General features: G+C 40.7%; 1 protein-coding gene across 3 annotated transcripts; it reads left to right on the forward strand.

Annotated features, from left to right (window-relative positions):
* The first annotated feature begins 1422 nt into the window (after positions 1-1422).
* LOC6551702 (putative protein TPRXL) lies at positions 1423-18202 on the forward strand. 3 transcript variants are annotated; one of them, XM_001977245.3, is made up of 7 exons: positions 1459-1662; positions 4614-4821; positions 10757-10864; positions 16045-16412; positions 16885-17020; positions 17103-17330; positions 17403-18202. In XM_001977245.3, exons 2-7 carry the CDS (start codon positions 4678-4680, stop codon positions 17466-17468), a joined length of 1050 nt encoding a protein of 349 aa, XP_001977281.2. In that variant the 5' UTR covers positions 1459-1662; positions 4614-4677; the 3' UTR covers positions 17469-18202. The 3 variants fall into 3 exon arrangements, with proteins under 3 accessions (XP_026838474.1, XP_026838475.1, XP_001977281.2); XM_026982674.1 differs by lacking the exons at positions 16045-16412; positions 16885-17020; positions 17103-17330; positions 17403-18202 and adding exons at positions 13450-13756; positions 14102-14630 and having other exon boundaries at positions 1447-1662; XM_026982673.1 differs by lacking the exons at positions 16045-16412; positions 16885-17020; positions 17103-17330; positions 17403-18202 and adding an exon at positions 11919-13443 and having other exon boundaries at positions 1423-1662.
* Positions 18203-21143: the final 2941 nt, after the last annotated feature.

Below are 21143 nucleotides of genomic sequence, written 5' to 3' on the forward strand. Positions count from 1 at the left end.
CATTATCACCATGATCGATCATTCAAGAACAACTCATAACTGTCGCTAACCACAGATCGTCGACATTGTCTTGCGGTTGGTCAGTATTCGATTTTGAGTCTCTTTATTTTTTTCCTTCGCGCCTTTGTGACCGGCCGAAGGTTTCTGCTTCTGATTATCATCGAGTGGCTTTTGGCCAAAGTGCATGGCCAGCATGACAGGGCGGAAATTTTGTGGCCAGCCTTTGGGCCCAGTTAGACCCTCGAAGTGCCAAGTGGTGGGCCACTCCACAGAATTTTTGGGCCAAAGACCAAGTTCAGTGAACTTTCTGGAACCCTTAAAGTGCATGAAACTTTGGCAGGAGTTGTAACGAATTCTACGTCAGTTAACTACGTACCTTTAGATTTCATCAATAATAAACCAAACCGTTACTAATATCATAAAGTTGCATTAAAAAAATGGAGTTTGATTAACTTGTCGTATTGTACCTTTTATAATACCTATTCCTCCCCATTAGCATTTAAATAAGTCATTAAAAACTATGTTTTATTTTGCCAACTGAGCTTTATTTCTTAATCATAGAAACTGGCAATGTTTTAGGAATTCATACATTTGAAGTACCTCTGAATAGTAACTGGAAATATTCTGAATGGTGGGATGTCACGACTTCCATTAACCCCACGACTTGGCTGGCAATTTTCATAAAATTTTCCGTTTCAAGCCAAAGACATCAGTGCTTTATTTGTTTTCTGGCTAACTTTCGGAATGCGGAATGGTAATGGCCAGGCACTGCAATCAAATCGAATCAAATTGAAGTGTCCGATTGTAGCGACTGGCAATATCGATAAATGCAACTGCAACGATTATTCGGTATCGCAGGGAAGCGGCAATAAAATGCATCTTCGAGATGCGCAGCTGCACAGGAGGTTGTGTAAGCCACTAAACTAAAACTTCAAAAAAAAAAACATGGAAAGAAAAGGGGGAAAAATCGAAATTAAATAAAAAGGCAAAAATAAAACTGCCTCTAATCCTGGCCACGGCCCACTGACAAACTGAGCCAGCTGATGGAGATTGACAAACTGACAAAGTGAAGCTGGCAGTCACGAGGCGGAAACTTTTCGCGTAATCGTCTTGTCGAAAAAAAAATGAAAAATGGTGAAAAATACAAAAGACACAAGAAAAACAAGCTGCAGGAGGTACTCGTAAAAAATAAAAATAAAAATGAAAAACAAGGAGAAAAAATATAAATGAAACGCCAGTGGAAACCACTCAAAAAGCCTGGTCAAGCTCTCAAGCGACTCAACCGACTCAAGCTTGACTTTTGGCGCTCACTTTCGTTTTCGTTTCGAGCGGAACTCGAGCGGTTCGACTTGGACTTGCGGCGGCTCAGGCGGTACGGAGGCGGTACGGCGGGCGTTTTTTAGAGGCGCCGCTGCCAACGCCGCTGCCGGCGTACACAGCGCGCTTTGTCTCGAGCTTTAGTCGCTTGTGTGTGATAAAATCACGTTAGTAATCAATTGCAGGCCCAACAGCCCAGACCACAAAGAGAAGCAGTCGCAGTCAGTCGCACCACCGATCCACGATCCACTGATCCACCGATCCACGCAATTGTTGCAGTTTCTTTTTTTTAGAAAAAAAAGAAATATATTTTTTTTTGGGCTGTTTACATTTTGGCCAAAACGCGTATGTATCCCCTCCAGCAACTACAATGTGATGTGCTACAAAAAAAAAAGAAATTCGCAGAGAAAAAAACTGTTTTCGCGAGGATATCAAACAAAAACTAAACCATCATAAAACGGATTGAAATTTAACCAAAAACATTGTATTACATTTTTTTCACATTTTTTTTTGCTGTGCCTAACAGTTTTTAAGGAATACTTGGCTTGTGAACAATAATATAAAATAACTGAAGTATCAAAAAAAAAACACCGAACAAATCCGAAGAAAAAACATAAATACCTGACGCGTGTGCTGAACTATTTTCGGTTTTGTCTCATTTCTTATTTGCTGCATTCATTTACCTTGTTTGGATTGCCCAATTAATACGAGTTGGTTAACACAAAAACGTTTTTGATTGCCAATTTTCAAGTTGCGTTTCGAGAGGTTTCGTGTGCAGTGCTGAAATCGATTGGCGAGGGGCTTTATCTGGCGGGTACTAAAGTGGAACAGATATGTTCAGGGAGAGTATCGACAAGCCGGCTGGACAATATTCAAATATCTGTAGAAACTTCGATGCTTATTCAAAACAGGCCATGGGCATTTCAAATAATATGTCTTGGAGTTTGCTAGCATTTATTTAGAATATTTCAAAATCAGCCCCAACCCCTCTATACTTGCCTTTATAAGCAGTACAATAAATAAACTTATTCAGACTTCTCTTTAGACAGTTTTTGGCAAATAAGTTAGCAGGAACTTGCAAAGCTTCGCAGCTCCTCTAAAAATATCATGCATACGCACCGTTGCCGCGAACCCAAAACCTCGCAAGGGCGAATTTTAATTGCAAACTGTGAGACACAGGAAGTGCACTACTCGAGTTTCTTATTATTTTCTTTTGTTTTGAAAACGCCCAATCACTTGGCTTAAATTATATTTCGAAATCCCTCAGATATCCGTAATCCCACTCAAGCCTTGATTATCGCTGTTGTGTTTTGGGGGCTTTGCCTTTTAATTACGACATGTCCATGCCGAAGCATGCACTCAATGCCAGATGCGGATTTTACGTTTTTATGAGTTTTATGATATTTGTGCAATTGCCAGTGAGTCGTAATCATAAACAGCCCCCAGTTCCGTATGCAAAAACAACAAATTAAACCGAATGGTAGATGTCAAGTCACGTTGTTGATCACTGATCACTTTTCGGACAATTGTTAGAAGCAAATGGATCAGCTCAGGGCAGGCGCGAGAAAGAGTGGGAAATAGTGTGAAAGAGAGAGAGAGAGTGAGAGCGGGGGAGAGAGAGGGGGAGAGCTTGAAAGTAAAAGCAACAGCCCCAAAGATGACATAACATCTGGTGGAGCTCAGTTGTTGCCGGTTTTCGCTCTTTCTCTTTTGCTTTTCTGTTGTGGTCGCCTTCGTTGGATTTTTTGGCTTTTGGCGCATACGCCCTACTTAACAACCAGCAGTCTTTGGGCCAAGTTAAGACGGGCCAGCGATGACGATGACCGGACCATCAGCGTTGCATGTTCGCCTCGAGGTGGCAATCCCCAGTTTCGAAGTTTCCCCCTTTCTCGACGCTTTTGTATTGCCAAATTGCCGGAGTGATTGCCTGATTGACAGCAAAACAAAACAGCAGCAAAGGCGGCCAAAACAAAACGGCCCAAAATACGCTTTCAAGTTCATTTCTTGCATGCCTCAGCCGAAGATGACTTGGCTCTTGGGCTTTCGGAGTTTCCCCGCGTTCATTTGTTATGATTTTTAATTGGGTTATATAGTCTTACCACTAAATTTGCAGAAGTTGCCAATATAAAAATAACTTGCAATAGAATTACAACATTATATCAAACATGATCAAGAAGAGTTGCTGCATATTTTTCAAGAGTTTTCCAAAGAAGAAAGCGTTAAGCTACTGCACAATATAAGATCGAGAAACGCTTACATGGCTTCAACAGATTGTATTTGTCGTTGCATTTGCCCATTGGCGACGTATTTCAATCTGTTATTTAAGTTTTCACCTGCTGATCTCAAATTGGCAAAGCCCTAACCTTTGAGCCCGCAATGTCATCTCACATTCGTGTCAAAGTCTAATAAGGCAATCAGCGATTCTAATTTACGGTTCCCCTTACTTTGTACTTAGTTTCTCTCATTAAATTCGCGATGACTCATAACTTTGCATAGCTGTTGACCAAAGAAATTATACCCCTCACTCTTTCCACACTCTTGAAGAAAGATTCAATTAGAGCTCCGAGTTTGGTTTGTTTTAATGCAGTTTCTCACATTTTTGTGTGTAATTACGAATGATGCCTTGCTTTTCGCACCTGTCTGCCTGCCTATCTCTCTCTGCCTCTTTCTCTCTGCCTCTTTCTCTGGGCCTTATTCAATTTCTTTTTGAACAAAAGCCCAGCTTTAAAAAGCTTTGCGCGTAGAAATTGCACAAAAAATAATACTGGTTGCTGCTGCTGCTGCTGGCCAAATATAAAAAGTGAAAAAAATTACATAATTGTTTTGTTGTGATTTATGAATCGCTCGCCGTTGCAGCACACTAAGACTGCTGGCATTACTCATACGCCGAGTTGCCCAAGAAATGTCCAATATTTAAACTTGACCAAAACCACCGCCATAGCTGCCCATTGGCCATTGGCCATTGGCCATTGGCCATCGCCTATTGACAGTTATCGTTAGCATCCGCATCGTTTCAAAGACCTTGGGGCCAGAGAATAGCCAGCCAGCCAAACAAACAAACGGTTGGATAAAAAAGATTTACGAAGACCACAGACTCGAAATCAAACAAGATGTTCGTTTTTATCGATTCCACTTTATTTGTCTTATATATTTTTTCGGTTTTTTTTCTGTTCGATTTTTAAGGTGTAAGAAACGCGCGCGAGACAGAAGGTCACCGCCGCCCGCTGACCTTTAACCAGAGTTTGTCGCCGCTTAGTCCAAGCATTATCATTAATTAGCATGTTATCTCGTTCCAGCACACCCACACACACTCCCACGTCCCGCTCACACACACACACGCGCGCACGCGACAGAGACAGCATGAGCCAGCCAAGCAGACAGCACATCCTGGCGCTCCTGATCCTCGGCAGCGCCGCCTGCCTCATCACCGCCGTACCGCTCCCGCAGCCCGCGAACGGCAACTCCGAGCTGGACGTGCTCCAAATCCCGCTCGCCAATGGCAAGGTGAGTCCGCCCAATTCTCGATGCTTCTCTGTATGTTTCTGGATCAGATCCGATCCGACTTCATCGACATAAGTTGGGCATACAATCTCAGAGATACGAGCATCCATCAATTGATGTTCTGCTCGTGCTGAAGTGCGTAATAAGGCTATCAATTTATATAAATATTTGCTCGGCTGACTGTATCAAGTTAATGATAAAGTAGTCAAAAGCCAAACAAGCGAGTGTGTAAAACCAATATTAGACTCTTTCTCATTCGCGGGGGTAGTTACAAAAACCAATTAAAAGAATGCCGAGGTAGAGATACATATGCTGTAATACAGCAATTGAAGTCCATAAGGCAAATTGGTCAAGTGCTGAGGCTAGTGGCACATGTGCTGGAACTCTTGGAGCGACTCTCGCTAGCATTCAGTTGACGCAGAGTAGCGCGTGCTGCTGCCTCAGTTGCCCTTTCGACCATATTTGCTTGACAAATTTGCACTTGGATTGGGTTGCTTTTCGGAAGGGGAGGGGGCGGCCAAACATGTTTGTTGGCCACTCGGCGAAAACTTCCTTTTACTTTTCGAATTTTCGTTTTGGTTTTGGTTTTGGGTTTGTTTTTTGGCCATTCGGCTTTTGGCCCGGCCAATTCGGGTCTCGGGGTCTCTGGGCCCGTCCAACCTGCGTGACTGGATCAGAGTTTCGATCTCTTGGAGAGCAGGCCAGTACCAGTTCCAAGGAAGTTGGCACACTTGGTGGTACCTGTTTCCTTAGCTGCCGTTTGCCCATGTGTTGTTTTGTCTTACACTAGGCCTCAGCTGGGTGTTGGCCTGGCCAAAAAACCGGACTCTTTGCCCGTTGAGTTGAGCAAGCCCCGAGCTCTGCTATTTTATTACTTAATTGCCGGGCGGCTAGACAGTTCCCCACAATTCCCATTCCCGCTCGTTGTATTCCCATACCCATACCCATTCATACTCATACTCATACTCACACCCATAAGATTCGATCATCGTTGGGGATCATTGTATCACTGTGTCGGCAATTAGCACCCGTACACCCAGCCCCCTGCTAATTTGTTAGCCGAACTATTCGGCCAGAGAGCTGGCCAGTTTAGCATTGTTTTATGTCATATTTTGGCTTTCACTTTGTGCAACAAATTTGCACAAATCTCCGAAATCGTTAAAATCTCCCCACAGCCTAAAGGCTGTATGGCCACAGCAGCAAAACTCGAAAATATAATTGAAATCAATGTCGCAATATTTGTCAATCAAAGCTGGCATGCAATTATAGGGGTGTGAAACCCCTGAATTAAGCGCATACGATCGTTTTTCCTGGTAAAAAGTCGTATTCCTGGTCTGGCATTCAGAAAAGTGTGCTTTTTGACTGATTTAAATCCAAACTAAACATCATACTCCCAGCTTCATTTTATACAGTTGAGCAAAAAAAAGAAGCAAACAATTGCGCTGCTAACACGATAATTAAATGAACTTTTGTATTCTATATTTGTGAAACCATAAATCAAACTAAAACCATGCCAGAAGTTATGCACAAACGCGGTAGTTAGGAAGTAGCAATAGGTATTTATCTTAAGTGGCAGCTAACAAATATATTTTAATAATATGCACATGATATGCTAAAAGTTGTTCCATTATGTACCCATCCTTTCTAACATTAGAGCATTAAAAATGTTTGCTAAATTGCTTAACAGAGTATGAGCAAACTTTTAACTTTGATACCACGCGCCACATAATTATAAATACTTTATGCACCCACGCAATTTACAATAAAATCTTTGAACATCTGCTGAATGGGCCAAAAAAATAACAAAAAATTCCAACCGAAAAGCAAATGTTACACAAAACGGTAAGCATTTGTTGTTGCCCAATTTGGCTCTGTGGTTGAGAGCCAAAACTGGGTCAAAATTTAGCCCACAAAACGCTGATACGTTAATGAAGTCGAAGTCGAAGTCGAAGTCGCAGTCGTAGTCGTAGTCGCAGTCGATGTGCATATATAGATACTTAAACTTATACTTATATATAGTTCAGACGTAGATGCTCATCTCGGCGTGTTGACATGGCTTGCGCCATAAATCATTTAACGAGACGATGACAATGGCGATTGAACTAGCTCTCGAGAAGAGATGGGTCTGAAAAATCGGCGAACATCGCAGAGAAATGTATATAAATAGCGAAGCTGTGGACAATTTTCTTTGCGATGTCAACTGCAATGATATCTTCATTGTTGCCACTTTAGTTTGTTGCCATTTTATTTGCTTGCCTCTTTCTGTCTGCCTGCTTCAATGCGATACGTATCGTTTGCTTTGCTCACTGGCTTCCATTGGCATTCAGCACGTGGCCAAAATGATATAACAACAATTGGAGGAAACGAAGGCGACTCCGAAATATCTTCACTGCTCCACAGATCTATTAAGCTGGAAATTCGAAATATATTCTAATAGCCGTGCTTAAAAAACATTAAGCTATAATATATAGAATAGTTTTGCTTCCCAGCCAAGTGCACGTCCACTACCCAGTGACTGACTTGCCGCTTATGTAACCACCACCCCCAGCTGCACCACTGCACCACTGAACCACTGCACAACTTCCTCTCTTCGCGCTCCTGCACACATATCACGCATACGCCGCGTTGTGCGACAAGTAAAACGTCAATCGCAATCCACAATTTCCACAATTGTTGCTGCTGCTGCTGCTGCTGCTGGCAATTTGTTGGTAGCTGCATTTTTGTTAAGTGGCCAACGAGACGCACTTGCTGCCTCGCCTTGGCTGTCATGCCAGTCAGTTGGAAACCAAAGACAATTTATGCGGCAGGGAGTCCAAGTGGTAGCCTCTATGCCACTAAAAATATGCATGTTATCTCTGCGCGATTAGTCAGTGCCTCAGAATAATTAAAGCCCGGCCATTATCCAATGGTCCGTCGGGTGGTTCGTTTGATTTATTCATTTTCGAATTCCAGTTTCGCCCATTTTTCAATTTAATTTAATTGTGTCGCGTATTTTTATTAGCCGCTTCAAGCCGAACAAGGCCTCATTGGCCGGCTGACAAGTGGCTAAAAGGCAGCCCACTGGACTAGCTATGGGCGTGGCACGATTTATCTGTTTAGATATAGAAAATAAATCCACTGCGGTCATGGCACGCACTGTCGCTAAAGGTCGCACTCGCAATTAAATTGGAATTTCAATTTGGTTTCATGGAATGTTGTAGGCCATATCACCACCAACTAAATGCCCTGTAAAAACATATGTTTCCAATAAATAAAGCTTTGGGAGTAGCACCTAGGTTCAAATGCCAGCATTAATACTCCCTAAATGTCATTTAAGGCAGTGAATATTTATAAATAATAAATGTAAAATTAAAATATACCAGTTTGCATGGTTAATTTAATTAATTTATGCGCAATCCGTGAATTATCAAATCTAGTTTTTTCGAGTCGGGGCTTTTACACTCGCATATATACGAGTATCTCTTTCTATGAGATCTTGACTATGACAGTAATTTGTGGCATTTTTATTGAGTCGAGAGTCGCCTTAAGTTGGTTAAGGTCAAGGCGATTTTGAAGCGTTTTTAACAATTTGTTTTCTTTTTGATTATGCGTCTCTCTCTATTTGATGACTTTTTTGGGCGAGCTGGTCAATCGATTAGCGTTTCGTTTCGTTTCGTTTCGATTCTATATAAGCGATGTCTTCCGCCTTGGTAAAACTGAAACTGAAAATGAAAATGAAATTCCCAACATACTGCAGACTGCTTAAAATTCACAGCATTCGCTTTAATGACGTTTGCCACGAGGCAGCTTCTGGGCTTGAACTCATTTGAAATTCATTAAGATGTCCCATAAAAACGTAACTTTTGCCTTAAGTAGTTTCTGCCCCCCCCCCCAACCCATCTGGGCAATATCCAAACAATTGTCGCACTAAACTGACACTGACAGACAGCTTAAAATATGATGAATACTTCTGGGTAGCGAAAGCAGAAAAGAGACAGGCACTGCTAGTTGGCAACAGTTTGTTGGCCAAACTAGCAAAAGTTTATTTTATGCTCCTCATCATCATAATCATCATCGCTGCTGCTGCTGCTGCTGCTGGTGACTTCCGCCCGCGTGTAAAAGTCAACTTCCGCCCCGACTTTTGAGTCAATTAAACACTGCAAGAGCAGCAACATCCACTCTGCAGACGAATAAGTAGATACGAGTGCGTATATTTGAGCTCTGGGGATACCATTTCTACCTTTAAGTAGCATTCCGAAAGTTAACTGGCTGCGAAACGTGACTATTTTATGGAAATACCCAGCTTAATTCCAAATACCCAATCTCATTAGGTGGCCAAGATGCGGTTTTCAGCGAGAGGCCAGCAAATTTGAACACATACAAAAGCCATTAACGATCAGCAATTAACAATTGGAATAATGGGCAAGTGGTATAGACAGTGGTAGAATATAGACAATTGCCTCATTAACTTTAGGTGATGTCGTCGATGATAACAAATATGAAAAAGAGTTGTCAGTGTATATTTATAAATAATACTTATAGAGTATAAATATTTGGCGCATATATTCATAAATGCACTTGGAAAAGAACATTAACATTTGTAGCTCTAATTAATATTGAGTTAAATCTTATGCTTCCGAGTTTTGAAATGTTTCTACTCCAGACACCTTTATAAGTAATTTTAAAACGAAAGGCAATAACCCACTTCAATGTTATCGTTTTCAATAATGCATTTTTGCAATGACAATTCCATTAAGAGTATTAAAACTTTGACTACATTGTGCGATATTGAAATGCTTGGCCAGCACAATCTTATTTTCTATTTTTTATTCGTTGTCAAGGAGCGGAAGAAACTTTTCCAATTGTTAAAGTGTTGACGCTATATTATTAGATTGTGCTGCTTTTAAGCGGCTTGGAATCCCTTGCACCTGGTGGCACCTTGACAATTGTTGCAACTCAGGAGTTGCCGTTGCTTTTTTGCTGCTTAGTGACTCGTGCTGTTGATTGTCCCAAAGTTGGTAGTCGTCTCCTTGGTCACTCATTCAGCCATTCAGCCATTCATCCGCCGCCCACAAAATGCAATTTTAATGCAATTTGAAAATTTATTGTGCAATATTTTCTTAGCTTAGACGGCTTATTGCTGTTGTTGCCGATGTTGCCGATGTTGCCGCTGTTGCCGCTGCACAGTTGGCAATTGCCCATTAACGTTAACAACTTTTTGCCCAGTCACTGGGCTTTCTGGGCCTGGGCCTTTTGAGATTAAGCTCCCTGACTCTTGGCTTTGCTTTTGTTTTTCGGGCCAAGGAGCAGCTGCACCACCACCCACTCAACTAAGCCCCTGCACCACCCACTAAAGTGAACTAAACTGAACTTAAACAAGGGTCACTTAATGCGGTATTGGTGCAGTGACTAAAGATCCCTTGTAACCACCGAGAAACACCAAGAAAATTACAATTTACACTTGAAACTTGATTACACAAATGACATGGGGCGACCCCCCTGAAAAAGGAAGGGGGATGGGGTTAGAGGGGTGCCAGCAGCAACTCATTGTCTAAAGTGAAAGTTGTGTCAATTTGCAGGCACTTTGGGCTCTTTTGTTTTCCTACGTTTGGCATCTGCTGCTGATGCTGCTGCTGCCTCATCTTCTCCAACTTCTCCGCTGTTTCACTGCCAGTTATTATGCAACAGATGTTCGAAATGATATAGGTAGTATTGTTTGCCTCGACCGCAGCCAAAGTAATTCGCACCTGAAACCAGTCATTCCCAACCAGAAAGTCAACTGCGTTTCAAATGGCTAAGGTTAGCGTGAAAGGCTTTGTTTTAAGTGAGATTTTATTAAAGGCAGATTCTGGACTAGTAGGCATATATATAGCAAAAATGTATCTAGAAAATAAAACAGGATATTCAAGCTATTGCATGATTTAGTTTATTATATATATTTCTGCATTTTAATTTCTAGGAAATCGATGTCTTGACATTGGGCGCCAAAGACCAAGAATCATTGATAGCCGATCGCAACAAACGAACGATTGGACTGCTGCGCGAACTTTTCCCCGACATCACCAAGGTAAGTGCCCCATTGGGTATATTATTTATATAATATATATACATGAACCATTAGCCGTCCCCCCCTTGACCCCTCTGCCTTCGAAATGTCAGCCAAATCCATGCGTAATGCAATATTTATAGCAATCCACTCAGACACTTTTAGCCCAGGGTTTTAGGCCCCTAGAAAATGCATAAAGAAACATAAATGCCTGTTTATATGAAAGTGTATTGAATTTGAATCACATAGGAGATCAATGTGCAGATCAATCGTCTAGTGAATAATGTGTTGCAACGCGTTGGGCCCGTGGTACTGGGCACTATTCTCAATCCGGCCTTCGATGTGGGCCTCCATCCCCGGCAGCCAGCCAAAGAGGACGATGTTGGCAATGAAAATGATGGGGATGATGTGGAGGAAGGGTCCAAGGACTATGATCAACTGCCCGAGGACCTAACCGAATTCCAGCCCGATGGCGAGTTTGCCAAGGACCAAAAATGAGCAGAAGCTATTACAAAACTAAAATAGAACAAAATATTTAGCCTAAGGCTTTAACCCACAAGAAAACAAAAATTATTGGCTTGGTCCCCGTCCTCTCCTGGAAATGTGTATACCCCCAAATGTTGCATGTTTTTCTTTAGGCTTAGCAAAACGAGCACCCAACCACCCAAAAACCGCCTCCTGTACTCAGCATGCCTGCACCACCCAGTAGCAGAGGTTGAACCACCCACCCACCCAACTGCACACAACTGCACACACAGACATGAACACAGACACACAATCTACAAAACCAAAAAAAAAAAAAAACGAAAATGCACACCCACAATTGAGTTTTCAGCCTGCAAAATAGATATCATCATCCGAACAATTGGCCAAGATCATCATGAACAGTCAACAATCGACTATAAATCAGCAACAAATCAGCTACTGCATCAGCATCTCATGTGGAAAGCACCACCACCAACAACAAAACAAAAAGCAGAACCACCAAAGAATCTCATTTACCAGTAAAAACAAAAAAAAAAAATAGCAATCAAACCACATATATTTTGTTGACCTTTCGCCGATCTCTCGCCAGGAAATCGACTCCATAGTAAATCGAATTATAGCCCAGGTAATTCGGGTGGCCGGTCCTGGTCTTCTCAATAGCATATTGGCCGGAAATCGCGGTGGTGCGGGTGGTGCAGCCGGTGGCAGTACAACGCCGGCTAGCGATTTCGATGCCGATTTCGATGCGGACTTTGACGAGGATGACGATGTGGCGCCATCGAGTAGTCCGGCCACACGGAGTGCAGGCGGTGCACCACCGAGCAGCAGCAACGAGGTGGAGGAAAGCCGGCGGGTGAAGATTGATTTGCCCACATTTGCACCACAGTCGGGAGCAGGAGCTGATGAAACGAAAGGTGATGAAAGCCCAATCAACAATCAAGCATCTTCATCCCCAACAACAACCACCAGTCCCAGTAATCCAACAACAACAACCACCACTAGTAGCACCACTGGTAGCACCACCAGTAGCACCACTAGTAGCACCAGTAGTACCTCCAGTACTACTAGCACGCCAGTGGAGGATCTGCTCCAGTTGTTTCCGCGCTCCTTTGAGCCGGCAACAACCGCTGAGCCCCCGACAGCAGTAACAATAACAACGACAAGAACAACCGTTTTACCTGCAACAACCACCACCACCACCACTACCACTTCTAGCACCACTGATTTACCCCCACCAACTGAACCCACAACCACCAACATTCTGTTTCCCACCAACAACAGCATCGATGATCCACAATTGCTAACCATCATAGCCGATATCAATCGTTTATTAAATTCTACCAATTATTTTATTACAACCAGAGATAATATAACAACATCAACAACAGCAACAACAACGGCCAAAACAATTGACAACAACAACATTACGAAATTATTGCCCGTCCTTGATTGAGCATTGATAAAGACAACAACAAATACATATACGAAAGGCAAACAAGGATTTGAAAGCAACAACAACCACCACCACAACAAGAACAACAACACATACGGCTGAAGATGAAGATGAAGATGTAGATGAAGATGAAGAACAAGAGAGCACCAGCAAAACATCATTTAGAAAAAGCATTTTTGACTTTGGAGATAAGTCTCCAAGCCGAATCGGTTCAAAAGCAGTTTGTAAAGTGGTTTCGGAATTGGATTTGGAAAAATGTATACTATAAAAAGGTCGCCTATCACTAAATAATTGTAAAAGTGCAAATTACTAGATGGTTTTCAAAATCAAAACCACTTTCGAACAGCTTTGAGCCCTCGCAGCTACGCCCCGCACTCCACCATCCCATATTCCGTAGATCACACCCCTTGAATCACAAACGTCATTGTGTATTTTCGATGTGTCCCATAGGCCCCAAAGTTCCTTCGCATATAGAAACCCCGACCAAACCCTTCACCAGAAACACCCGCATTGTATGTAACCCAAAACTGAAACACTGAAGCTAACTAATCTCCCCTACCCTCCACTCCACTCCACTCCGCCCAAAACCACCTCCCCAAAACGAAATGCACCTGCACCACCGAATCTAAACTCGTGTACGCACCACTTCGATTCGTGGTTGTTGTAGCAAATCGATGAGCAGGCGAACCGCATTATCTCCAAGCTGCTGAGAACATTGGGACCCACGGTTCTGCGTACCGCCATCCAGGGAAACTCTGCAAATGCGGCCAGGACCAGTTTCGATGCGGACTTCGATGATGATGACGATGAGAGCTCCAAGAGCAGCAGCACCACCACAACAACCGGTGGGGATAGTGGCACCCGTGTGACCATCGAACTGCCCACCTTCGAACCCGATGATGACAACGAGATCGAAGCGGAAAAGAGCAGTGGCAGCAGCTCCACCAGTACCTCAACCACTGAGTCCACCTAAAGTGCGTTTCGTTTGCTACAACAACTGTGAGAAATTCGCAAAGTAATACACAGAGAGAAATATCACCAAGACGTGGCTTCAAAGCATGCCGCTGAAATCTTAAACGTTTCTAAGTTGCTTTTTAAGTGTGCAGAAAAATGTAAATTCTATAAATTCATTTGAAAATATGGCATTTCATTTTTCACTGCACACTTTCAGACTTCTGTGATTGAATTCAAAAGCTTAGAAATGTCACTGGCACGCCTGTTTGCAACTTTCGGTTGATATTCCAAAACTGTGTGATGAAGTACCTTTGAATTGGCATTTAAAATTGGTTTCTCTTTTCCTCAAAATTTTCTCCGCGCAGCACAACAACAGGCACACAACCACCCTCTGCAAAAATTGATATAAATATTAAAGGAGAATGATAAAATGAAAGTGAAGTTCTCATTGAATTGGCATTGCTAACCAACACTTGATTGTTTTGAAATTACCTTTAGCACACTGGTTTTCCGAACACATGCATATTCACCAGTCTTCTTTCTCCCTCTCTTTCTCTCTCTCTCTCTCTGTTTCTCTTTCTCTCTCTCTCTCTCTTGTTTCCAACCTTCATGCCTTTGCCTCTCTCGCTCGCTCTCCGATCTCCTCTCTCTTTTCCGCTCAGCGCTCCTTTCCATCTCCCTCTTCAACTTTCCTTTGCATCCACTTTTACTGTATTTTATATATATGTACTATATTTTCTGTTGCAACCTATCCTGCCTTCTCATGCGCACCCTCATTCCACTTAGGTTAGTAGGTGTTTTTTTAAAATTAAAATTTATATATTCTACATTTATATTGTATTAGTTTTGTAAGTCATCTTTTAATACATTTCCAAATATACCTATATAATTGTATCTTCTGCGACTTTTTGCTCAAAACCGATATTTCACGTTTTTAGTGATCTCAAAACTTTACAAATGGTGTCTAAAGGCATGCATCGTTGTATATACCACATTTAATAATCCCCTACCTGCTTTAAGACACTTTTTTGAGAGTTTTGAAATACCTAGAGATTTCAGAACCCCCCTAAAAAGATCCATACACACTTTTGGTGCCCAGACAGACTCGAAAAAAGCGTATAAAATACCCATTAATCTCCATTGGTCACTGTTGATGCAAAGGTCACTTGTAGGTATGGTTGGGTGTTTTTCTTACTACAGAACTCGTCTGTACACTCACCACACTTTCGAGTGCATTCACATACTTAGCTATCTTTGCGATCATCCCCAGAAATATATTCGATACTCAGTGTACTCATTTCCGCACTCATTTTCGCCGTCCTCGTTTTTCCGCCCGCCGCAGAATAAAGAAGCAAAAACAAAAGAGTTGACAAGGATTTTCATTAATTTTTTGTTGGCAAAAAAAGAGATTCAATTGTTATCTTTTTGGAAACTTAACGCTTAAATATAAACCCAAGGAAGCGTAAACGATAGTCGATGTCTGATAAAGTGGATTTCTAGACTAAGCGCTCCTCTCTAACTCTCTCTATCTCTTTCAATCTGTGCTGTCTCGCTCCTTTTGTTTTTCTCTTTTGCTTATTTTTGTATCTTTTTCTCTTTATTTTCATGTTCCATTAAAACCCGATTCGATTTGTGCAATGCAAATAACTCACCACCAAAACAATCAAATCAAATCAATCAAAAATTACGAACAACGATCCACCGAAAACTGATAACCGATAACTGATAACCGATTACGATAACTGACAACCGCAAATGTATACACAAATACATCGAACGCATTTGTGCACGTATTTGATAACTGCCCATCAATTAATCGATCGATTTCGAAACCACAATCGACAACAAAAATCGCCTGTGCAAATGATCAACCAAAACCACCTAACCTCTTTGTCTCCACCTAACCTCACATTCACCCTAACCTCACAAACAATAAAATAACCTCACTTTTCGTGAACTCACCAAATCCAAAAACACTGAAAAAACAAAAACAACAACGAAAACAAAACGAAACGAAACACACACAAAACATACTGTTGAACACACATTACTCGTCTCCAAATCCTACGCTTTGCCTTTCCCTCCACCCCTTCACCTTGGGCTTTCCCACAACCCCTTGAACAACCCACTATTTCCCCCTCCTCTTCCTCCCCTTCCTCCCCTTCCCACCACACGCACATAATCAACCTTAAAATTCCAAATTTCTAAACATACACGCACAATAAAAAACAATGCAACAAATGCCCTACCAAAAAAAATCGCAAAAAATCAAATGACAAAAACCCAAAACAAAAAAAAAACCCAAAAGAATGGAGCCACCGATACCCAGATCGATTTGTCGGCCATCAACAAGCAATTGGAGGAGACGATCCGAGTGGCCCGCCAGGTGAAGGAGGCGGAAGCAGCCGCCGCCGCAGTTGCTGCCCAGTCCCTGTCCCCATCCTCATCCTCCGCCTCCTCGCCGGTCGCCCAGGCGCCCATTCCCCTCAAATCCAACGAGCCCATCCAGCTTAGCTTCAACAACGAACTGTCCAATGTCTCGCCGTCCTCCGGTTTGAATGAAAAGGCCCTGAGCACCAATGATCTGCAGCTCTCCGAGTCCAAGTCGCCGGCGATCGATGAACTTACCCTAGACTCTGCGGAGGAGACCGCCGATCTGGACGATCGCAACAAGAGGTAAGTGAAGGACTGAACCTGCTTTTGTTCAAAATGTAAGCCTCCTATATTGGTACCTAAGTGCATGGCTTATTTATGAAATAGTATTCAAAACACTTGTACAAAATAAAGCTGGGAACTCAACTAATCATACACTTTCCCTCCCTTTTCACCCCCACAACAATTCAACAACAACAACTCTACAATGGTTCAACAATACTCAATGCATTGGAAATGCACTGATAAATTGGAAACAAATCAAACATAAAACAAAATTCAACAACAAATGAACAACTCATAAATATTAATTAATATTAAAACTACTCAACAACATTTGCATCACACTGAACAACCAACAAATACGAATGGAATTGCTGTCGTGCCTCAACAACGAAATTCAACAACATACTAATATCAATAACATGCGTAACGTTTGACTTGATAACTCCACATATGACACATATGATTTCAAATGGAATGGCCTCACCAATAGTAATCTGTTCAAAAGGTTCCTCAGCTTCGGCGGAGCGGGTCTGGCCGGTGGCTCAAGCGGCGGTGCAGGAGGTTCGCCCAGTGGCAATGCTCTGGGAGCCGGCGGCTCCGGCAACTTCCTGCTGGACGTGGTGAGGGTAAGTACCGCCCACACTGGCTGCACTTCACCCATTTCCCAGGCGTCTAATTGGTACACTTTGCTTCCCCACAAACAAACAGCTCTTTTCGGGCAGTGTTCAGACCCAGCAGGGCGATGAGGCGGCCAACTCGGTGGGCGGAAGTGCCAGCAGCAGCAGTAGCAGCGGCAGCTTGGGCGGCGATGGGGATGCGGATGGCGATAGTACTCGCAACGCCGATGGCTACACCGAGGGCATTCCCGGCCCGGTCACGCGCCTCGTGGTGCTGGCCAATCGCGGTCTGGCCAATCTCGTCCAGGACTTGATTCTGGTGAGCACATACATATCTATGGCTTTATGTGTCACGCATCTAACGACATCTTGATTGGCTTCCCTCTTGCAGCGCGTGGCGGCCACCAGCGAGAAGTTCGTGAACTTCAAGGCCAAGCTGATAACGGCGCTGATCTAAGGTCAAGGGTCAGCAACGGCCACGCCCTCGGCCTCGCCCTCGCCCGAATTAGTCAAGTCACCAACCTGTACAGAGTCAAATGCAGCAGATCATCCTCTCTCTGTCTCGCTACCACCCCCTCTCTCTATCCCTCTCTGTCTAACCCCAGAAATAAGCCCCTTCCCACTGCCCCAAACACCCACTCACACACCCACTCACACACACACACACGAACACGGCCACTCACTCACACGTAGAGAATTTTGTTGTGCATCATTCGAACAAAGAAATTTCCCGGCAATGTCAACATCTTTTTTTAAATTCATAGCAAATTTTTTTTATAACAAAAACGAAATTAGTTGACAGAACTAAAAACAAAAAAAATATAAAACTGTAAGCAAAATTGGAAGAAGAAGAAAAACACGAATCAAAGAATTTTATTTATATGTATCAATAAAAGAACAAAATCGAAGCGAAAGTATGAAAACAACATTCATATGTGTATATGTATAGAAAAGAAACGCCTGATAAAATTATTCCTGCCCTAGTACTATATCTCTGTATCTCTATTTTCCCTTACCCGCCTATCCATATCTTTATGATTTCCCACGGCTTTTGTAAATATTTTGCTATTTGCAAATTTCCCCCCACCACTTTTCCTCATCTTTTCCCTAATTTGTATTGCCCTCTTCACTCCTTTTTGTGTATATTTTGTGTTCTATTAAAAAATCATGACTGTGGTGTTTTATTTACTATTATTTTTAATTATTTTAAACGAAAACGAAACGAAGAAGATGAATGTGAATGTGAAGATAATGATGATGATGATGGAGAAGATAGCGAAGTGGATGCAGAAGACACGTCAAGTTTCTATTAGATGAAATGTAGCCGAGCTTAATGTTTTTTTATTTGCTATTGTTGGTCAAAGAGCCCCAAAAACACCCATACACAAACACGCACATTCACTGAAGCATACTCAATATATAAAACCGATTCGATATGCCCATTATATATATAGAACCGTTCTTGTTCAACTCCTGTGTCCCCTGGATTTGTTTGTAACCCCAATAATCCTAAGCGAATTGTGTTTTTCTCACTATGATTTTTTTCTAGCTAGCTAAGTGAAACTTTCGAAAAATGTGTATAAAATTAAATAAAATGATTATAAATATTTCATTTTCCGTGCATTCTTTTCTAATAAAAATTAAAACTTATTATTTTAGGAGTACACATTTTTGGGAGGATTACCAAAAGAATTTTCCATTACCATTTTCCACAGCAAATTATCAATGCTAACGACGCCTTGAGCGATTTATTGGATTTAGGAAAAATAATTTCTAAGCACTTATTTGCAAACAGATCTCAAAAAATTAAAATCCTCACTTTTAAATACAGTTTTATTGGAAATTTATTACGAAGTCAGCGAGATATGGCATTCCATAGGCAGACAATTATTTTTAAGATTGTGGCCAAAAAACTAATAATTTTTTGACCGAAATTAAAAAAAGGAATTTGGCAAAAATTGAAATTTTTTAGATGGGCATTTTAATCATAACTTGGCCAAAAATGATCGTAGAGATGAAAGAATAACTGTTTTGAGCAGCTAATTACCAAATCTAACCATCCCTGCAACTTTTTGACGGATTTAGGAAAATTAATTTTTTTGTCAATTTTTGCATTTTTTGTAAGGGGTAACATCATAAAAATTTGATAAAAATGGCAAAAAATTAGCGTTCCCTTTTTTGAACACAGTTCGATTGGAAATTTAATTACGAGCTCAACGACGTATAACATTCCATATTCAGGCAATTATTTTAAAAGTTATGGCAAAAAAACTGATTGTTTTATGACCGAAATTGGAAAAATCGAATTTTGGCAAAAATTGAAATATTTTAAATGGGAATTTTAATCATAACTTGGCCAAAAATGATCATAAAGATGAAAGAATAACTGTTTTGAGCAGCTAATAACCAAATCTAACGACCACTGTCACTTTTTGGCGGATTTTGGAAAATTAATTTTTCGGTCAATTTTTGCTTTTTTTGTAAGGGGTAACATCGTCAAAATTTGCAAAAAAAGTCAAAAAATTAGCATTTCCATTTTTGAACACAGTTCGATTAGAAATTTAATTACGAGCACATCGACGTATAACATTCCATATTCAGACAATTATTTCAAAAGTTATGGCAAAAAAACTGATTATTTTATGACCGAAATTAGAAAAAACGGATTTTTGCAAAAATTGAAATATTTTAAATGGGCATTTTAATCATAACTTGGCCAAAAATGATCGTAAAGATGAAAGAATAACTGTTTTGAGCAGCTAATTACCAAATCTAACGACCACTTTCACTTTTTGGCGGATTTTGGAAAATTAATTTTTCGGTCAATTTTTGCATTTTTTGTAAGGGGTAACATCGTCAAAATTTGCAAAAAATGTCAAAAAATTAGCATTTCCATTTTTGAACACAGTTCGATTAGAAATTTAATTACGAGCACATCGACGTATAACATTCCATATTCAGACAATTATTTCAAAAGTTATGGCAAAAAAACTGATTATTTTATGACCGAAATTCGAAAAAACGGATTTTGGCAAAAATTGAAATATTTTAAATGGGCATTTTAATCATAACTTGACCAAAAATGATCGTAAAGATGAAAGAATAACTGTTTTGAGCAGCTAATTACCAAATCTAACGACCACTTTCACTTTTTGGCGGATTTTGGAAAATTAATTTTTCGGTCAATTTTTGCATTTTTTGTAAGGGGTAACATCGTCAAAATTTGCAAAAAATGTCAAAAAATTAGCATTTCCATTTTTGAACACAGTTCGATTAGAAATTTAATTACGAGCACATCGACGTATAACATTCCATATTCAGACAATTATTTCAAAAGTTATGGCAAAAAAACTGATTATTTTATGACCGAAATTCGAAAAAAACGGATTTTGGCAAAAATTGAAATATTTTAAATGGGCATTTTAATCATAACTTGACCAAAAATGATCGTAAAGATGAAAGAATAACTGTTTTGAGCAGCTAATTACCAAATCTAACGACCACTGTCACTTTTTGGCGGATTTTGGAAAATTAATTTTTCGGTCAATTTTTGCTTTTTTTGTAAGGGGTAACATCGTCAAAATTTGCAAAAAAAGTCAAAAAATTAGCATTTCCATTTTTGAACACAGTTCGATTGGAAATTTTATTACGAGCGCATAGACGTATAACATTCCATGTTCAGACAATTATTTTTAAAGTTATAGCAAAAAAACTGATTATTTTTGACCGAAATTCGAAAAAACTGTTTTTGGCAAAAACTAAATATTTTAAATGGGCATTTTAATCATAACTTGGCCAAAAATGATCACAGAGATGAAATAATAACAGTTTTGAGCAGCTAATTACCAATACTAACGATCCGTATCATTTTTTGACGGATTTAGGAAAATTAATTTTTTTGTCAATTTTTGCATTTTTTGTAAGGGGTAACATCATAAAAATTTGATAAAAATGGCAAAAAATTACCATTCCCATTTTTGAACGCAGATTGATTGGGAATTTAATTACGAGCGCAACAAGATATAACATTCCATGTTCAGACAATTATTTTTAAAGTTATAGCAAAAAAACTGATTATTATATGACCGAAATTCGAAAAAAATGTTTTTGGCAAAAATTGAAATTTTTTAGA

This window comes from Drosophila erecta, unplaced genomic scaffold (assembly GCF_003286155.1).
Source record: "Drosophila erecta strain 14021-0224.00,06,07 unplaced genomic scaffold, DereRS2 tig00000152-arrow-arrow-pilon, whole genome shotgun sequence".
NCBI classification, from domain to species: Eukaryota; Metazoa; Arthropoda; class Insecta; order Diptera; family Drosophilidae; genus Drosophila; species Drosophila erecta.

Bases quoted from the DNA above. Each gene is read 5' to 3' on its own strand.
- LOC6551702 (XM_026982673.1), top strand. From the start codon at position 4,678: ATGAGCCAGCCAAGCAGACAGCACATCCTGGCGCTCCTGATCCTCGGC. The intron at 4,822-10,756 runs GTGAGTCCGCCC...TTTAATTTCTAG, and splicing joins TCCCGCTCGCCAATGGCAAG to GAAATCGATGTCTTGACATT. The intron at 10,865-11,918 runs GTAAGTGCCCCA...ATCTCTCGCCAG, and splicing joins TTTTCCCCGACATCACCAAG to GAAATCGACTCCATAGTAAA.